The 6,000-nt window shown below is 34.0% G+C and overlaps 1 protein-coding gene across 2 annotated transcripts in view; it reads left to right on the forward strand.

Annotated features, from left to right (window-relative positions):
- The window catches only part of LOC134842573 (metal transporter CNNM4-like), a 29,765-nt gene extending 24,916 nt beyond the window's left edge, over window positions 1–4,849 (forward strand). The window contains exons 7-8 of one of the 2 annotated variants that reach the window (XM_063858973.1): window positions 2,467–2,591; window positions 3,680–4,849. In XM_063858973.1, coding sequence (XP_063715043.1) covers window positions 2,467–2,591; window positions 3,680–4,102 — 548 coding nt within the window. In that variant the 3' untranslated portion in view covers window positions 4,103–4,849. The remainder of the gene's footprint in view (window positions 1–2,466; window positions 2,592–3,679) is intronic. The other variant, XM_063858974.1, reaches the window with a different exon arrangement.
- The last annotated feature ends 1,151 nt before the right edge of the window (window positions 4,850–6,000 follow it).

Raw genomic sequence — 6,000 nt, forward strand, 5'->3', positions numbered from 1 at the left:
ATCCAAGCTACTACCACTTTTGGTGATGTTTGGTCATTAGCTCTTAGCAAATGGCGCAAAAATTGAGATTGATTTTTATTTCAAAAAATAATTTTTTTTCAGAATTCCCTGCAGAATAAAAAAAAACACTTTTTGGCCAAACACAAGTGTCAATTAGCGAAGTGAAAAAATCTAGTTAGGCTGCGTCGTTCTTTGTTGTTAACGCGCACATTTAATCTTTTGCTGTTTAAGAGTAAAGAATGTAGTGAAGACTCCTATATAGGTCCTGCTGATTTTTTTTTGTTTTTTTTTTCAGGAAAAGTCTTAAAAGTCTCTAATAACTACAGATGTGCATTCATACATATTGATGCATTTATGAATGCACTTAGGTATATATGCACTTTTTGAGTTCAATTGAAATTCATCTGCTGAAAGTGGCGTAAATAGCACTCTCCAAATGCGAACGTGGAATTGGCGCAAAAATACGTGAAAGTATTGTTTTGAAAATGGAATTTAATCTTTAGATTTCCAGTTGAATAAAAACTTTAGCTGCACTAGTGGACAAATTTCAGTGCAAATTCAGGTTTCTAATCTTTAAAATACCTGTTTTTAATGTCCATTTTGGACAACATTTACTGCAAAGTTCAGTTAAACTTACATAGACTAAGAGTAAATGATGAGAGCTACCATCTATGAAACTATCAAAATTTAGTTTCAAAGACTTACCAATGTAAGTGTTCTGAAAATGCCAGTGTTCCTTATATGCACTAAGATTTTAAGTTCGCGTGTAAAAGTAAGAAGCGTCGGAATTTAGTAAAGTTTCACACTGATTGCTTCCATTTTCTCGCTGAGAATGTTTCACGTCGCATGAAAGATTTTTTTTACTCCGCTTATTCGAGAAAGAGTTCACTACGATGCGAAACTTAGTGCAGTCGAGGAAAACTGGCATTTTCAGACCCGGTTTTCATTGGTAAGTCTTTGAAACTTAATTTTGATAGTTTCATAGATAGTAGCTCTGATCATTTGCTCTTAGTCTATGCAAAAGTTTTACTGAATTTCGAAGTAAATGTTGTCCAAAGTGGACATTGAAAACAGGCATTTTAGAGAGTAAAAACCTGAATTTGCGCTTAATTTTGTCTGACTACTAGTGTATTGATCCAGCTTTATCTAGTTGTGTTAATGTTATCAAAAAAGCGCCCATCATAAATTATTCTAGAAATTCAAAGAGTTTAAAGGGCATCTATTTTCTTTGAAATTCGAAAGTTGAGATTTTTCAATAAAATTGGTTTTTTTTATGTTTTCTTGCGTTCATTACTCTTTTCCAATCTTCAATTGGCTATATTTGATGATTTCTTGAATTTCACTTCAAGTCGATTTGATAACAGGATTACGTTCTCCCATAAACAAGTGCTCATGGCGCAAAAACGTGTTTGATTTGTTTTTACTTGCGAAAGCAAATGACTTGTCGAAAGTGGATTTCACTTTATAGAATTCCCAGCGGAGTAAAAACATCACCAGATTAATTCAAATTTTAGAAGTGAGTTATTTTAATGAAAAAAGCCAATCTCAAAAAGGTGTTGAAATTTTAAATCAAAAAGCGTAGAAAAATGTTCAAAGAAGTCAATAATTTTTCACTGTTTTTTTTTACTTCCCTGACATTGCTCCAACTGTCTATTGGCTATGCTCTAAGTTGAATTTATCATTCAGTTTCTTTATTATAGATAGCTGCTCTTCATTTTATGTATCAGATTTGTGTTGTTAGAAAAATGTGTTAATTGTTAGAACTCCTTCATAAAAACGAAAATAACAACTGAACCGACATTCTCAGTTGGTTCTGTGAACATCATAGAAACTGCTGAAAGATGTAAACGTTCCTGTCAGGAAATGTACCTTAATAAATGAGAAACATGATTCTATGTTTCTGATTTCTTCAAAAGTTTCACTCAATATTATCATTGAGCCCATTTTTTTTGTTTTCCTTGATCGCAATGAATGGAATACCTAGTTGCCGGGTAATGGAGTATTGCGATATACCCTTCAATATTGCGTTTGGGGCTTGTTTTGGAGTTTTATATATTCGACTATTACAGCTGTACTTTTTGTTGCACCTTTGACCTACACTAACTGACTGTTCTAGATGTTTTCTATATAATTTGACTTGCATTGCAGCACTTTCTTCCTCTTCTTCTAAAGTCATTACATAGAATAAAGAAAGTGATGATCAAGCATCCTAATTGTACAGAACACTTGACGTACGAGTGGTGCACTAAAATTATTGACCTTTTCGAAAAACAGGGACCCTAATTGTACCGGAAAGGTATGTTACCAACTGGATTAATTGTCTGTTTATATTAGAATCTTTTTGGTAATTAAATACAGCTATAATAATTATTTAGCGTATAAAGTTTCTCATGCTGTTTTATAGACTCAATGTTGCTGTCAATAGCCAGGTTCATGTTTCTAATTAATTATTGGTTGCCTTTTTAGCTAATTCGGGTCAAATAGCGACTGGCGAGGAGAGTGGGACGCCAGCTGTGCCTGTTGCGCAAAAAGACGCTTCTTTCATCCCCGACTTCACAGCCACCGCCACCACGAACCTGATCGTTTTCAAGGTCAGACTTGTGATACAGTTTATCCAAGACCTAGTTGAACAAAAATTCTTAACTAGATATTCAAATTTTTATTGAAGCTGTCAAAAAAACTTTGATTGGTAGTCTATACTGAAATTGTGACATGACCACTAATGTTGAGATTAAGTTTCCGACTGCATCTTGAAGTCTGTAACAAACTTAAATTCATTCACGTTCAGTAGCTAATCCACCTATTTCATCTGTTTTTAGGCTAAAAGGACGATGATTATTTGTTTTGGCAGTGCTTGTGACTTGTAATTCTTTAAGACCGAGTGTTGAGAAAAGCTTAAGCCATGAAATGCGGAAGGAAACTGTTATTTGAAATGACTAAAATTACCCTACGCGACTGCATGTACAAAAATTTCCATGTTCATGAATCTTTTGCATTTGATTTACGGCTAAAACAAAAAAAAATAATTTTAGCTAGCATGGGTTGTTTGTTCACTTTTTGATGCCCGAATTCAGTACGTTAAATATATTTTTACAAACTTTGATAGGGCCTCAAATTTGATAAACAATTTTGGACGGTTAACGGAGAATAACCAAAAAAATCTTAGGCAATTGGATTGTGGTTTTTAACCAAGTCACCGAGAGGTGGTTACTGGATCGGAATAGTGAGCTGATTGATTGCTAGCGGGCAAATAGGCCACAGCGAACACAGTTGTGGTAGATTTACTGTGTTTTGATTGATAAAAATTGAGTGGTAGCTTATCATATCAGAGTAAAGGGAGGCTCTAATAGGTTTGTTTGTTAGTTATACAACATTTATTGAACACGCTCTGTGGAAGCTGCGTAATGGACATGAAATTTGTGAATGGTTGTAATTTTATAAAGGAGGTATTCATGTTTTTGAATAAAATGGAACGATTGCTGTGGCGTTGACTGAAAGTTAATGATACAATCAATTGAGAATGTCAAGAACGAGTCTCGGTCAAAATTTGATTGCTAATTAGCCAAACAGCTCGCACGTTTTTCCGTTTCCTCGTAGATAAATCAAACGAGTTTCAATGAAGTTTTTCATTGTAGATAAATTAAACTAGTTTTAATGTAGAATTTGTCATATGTTTTAGATAAAGCAGAAACATTACATGGCCGCTGTAAAAGCTAGTCATCTGCTATATGCACAGTCAGGAGCTGAAAAGACGAGTGCAGCTTCAAACGAAACGAGTCCCGACGACCTGGACTCCAAAACGAACGAGATCAAAGAAATGGCGAACGTCGAGCGAATCTTAAGTGATGAGTTGAGTAAGGTTGACGCGAATGACAAACTGATGATTCCGAACGCACAGGATCCGGTCACGAGCTACTCCCAGGAATCGACGAATATGACGAATAATAGCGAGACGGTGGGAAAGAACGTGCGATTTGTAGCTACGGAAGCCAAGCCCAATAAAACCAGAAATAGTCGAGGTTCGATGGATGAAGATGAAAGCACGGCTGTCAAAATTGACGGTAAAGAAGGAATCAATGGGATCGAGGAAAGCAGAGCTTAAAATTGTTTTTTTTTTGCAAAAATGAAGCGAAACAGAACAAACTGAACATCAGAAGTTTGGACTTGTTAATCTGACTGTTTAAAAAAGCGCAGAAGTTGTTACATGTAACTTTGTCGACATGTCATCTATATTCATTTGCATATGATTTCAAAAAGATGTATATACTTTAATAAATAGCAATTCACCTTATAGTTGCTTTACGGCGAAATTGTAGGTATTGGGTTTTAATTTTATCAAGGTTTCAGTTGAAAAAATATATGTTTTCATCTGATGCGTAATTTTGGCCGGTATATGTAGTTAAAATATACCCTTAAAAGTTGAATGTTCATTTTTTGCAAGATCCGTGCTAAAACATGGTTGCTAGTCTTATTTTTAGCAGCTGCTGACTCTTATATCACAAAAGTTTGAAACTGGTCTTTAATTTTTCATCGCATTAAGTGCAAATTTAATTTTAATCAATTTTTTTGATCAACTGATTTTTTCAACTGATTAAATTGAAGTTTAAATTTTTAGTTGATATAATAAGTTATCTCTATAATCGATATTCGTACCATTTTTGCATTTCGAATTCCATTCATAAATTTTCGCAAATTCCAGTAGTTTTCCAACTTAGTTTGTAGCTCGAAGGACCCATCAATGATAATGCATGTCGCTTACGAACACGAAGTTTATAGGGCTGTTTTCTTATATAATCCTTTTACAAGCTAGTATCAAAAAACAGTCCCTCAGCTTTAACGTTTTTGAATTTTTAGAGGGCAAGGCTCCAGAATAAAAAGAGTCAATTTCTGCATTATTATATTAAAACAGCAACCTCAAAAATGCAATCAAACTAAATTTCGAATATTTTTAATTCAAGTTTAAAGTCGACATGCATTCCGATTGATTTGGCCGTGGATTGGTTCTTTAGCCTATCTCGCGTTGACTATTTTGTCGAATAAAATAAAATCATTATCACACTTATTGCCTGGTTTTTATGTCAGTTCATTAAAAAAATACTTCTCTTCTTACAAAAGACTCATCATCGCAAGTGTGGATCTAAAATGGCCTTCATTTATTTATCGTTAGAATATAGTATTTCTGAAAACTTAAAGCCTACAGATATCGTATATCGAGCTTTTGAAGAAAGTTTTGGATTTGCTCTGGATTACGAGATACACTTAACCGATGAGATGTTTTACTGACGCGAACAGAAAAATTGGATGATTTTTTAAAAAGTTGTGAATGCTAAAAAGCGACACTATTGATATATGCAAATACTTACTTTCTGTTTATCCTTTCCTAGAAAAGAAGAGATTGTATGCTAATATTCATCTGTAAATTTAACGCCGCAAATGTCAGTTCTGAACTAGAATACATTGCTTTTGATGTTGTGTCGTTGATGATTCGATATTAATTAGCAAGATAACTATTTGGACCTTGTAATTTTTGTAAATTTTCACCGATATTTTGAATTATATATTTTCTACTCTGTTGTTTTTGGATCAAGTTAACATCATTTTCTTCTTTAGACCAACTTGAGATCCTCCACTGACATTGCCTTTTTGTTCCGACTTTCGATACGAAAGTGACGGAATATTTGTGCTCGGGGTGGGTTTTTTTTTCTTCAGACAAATTTCGACTTTTTAACTAGCCATTTTTGACAGAATTTTTTTGTATTACTCAAAAGTTAGTGTTGTCCTGAGCTTAAATTTGAAAAGATATTTCACCTGTGATCATTTTTCGTAAAGTTATGAGGGTTTAAAGATTGCCATTTTGACCAATTTGGGACAATTAACGCGCGATATAATTCGCGCTATTAACGCGTAAGCGGAGATTTAATCCGTCCTAGAAATCGTTCCAAATTGGTTGAACGAAGCTTATTTGCCATAATTGGTTTGTTACAAGGAACGAAATCTATC

The sequence above is a fragment of the Symsagittifera roscoffensis genome, chromosome 3 (assembly GCF_963678635.1).
Source record: "Symsagittifera roscoffensis chromosome 3, txSymRosc1.1, whole genome shotgun sequence".
Taxonomy (NCBI): domain Eukaryota; kingdom Metazoa; phylum Xenacoelomorpha; order Acoela; family Convolutidae; genus Symsagittifera; species Symsagittifera roscoffensis.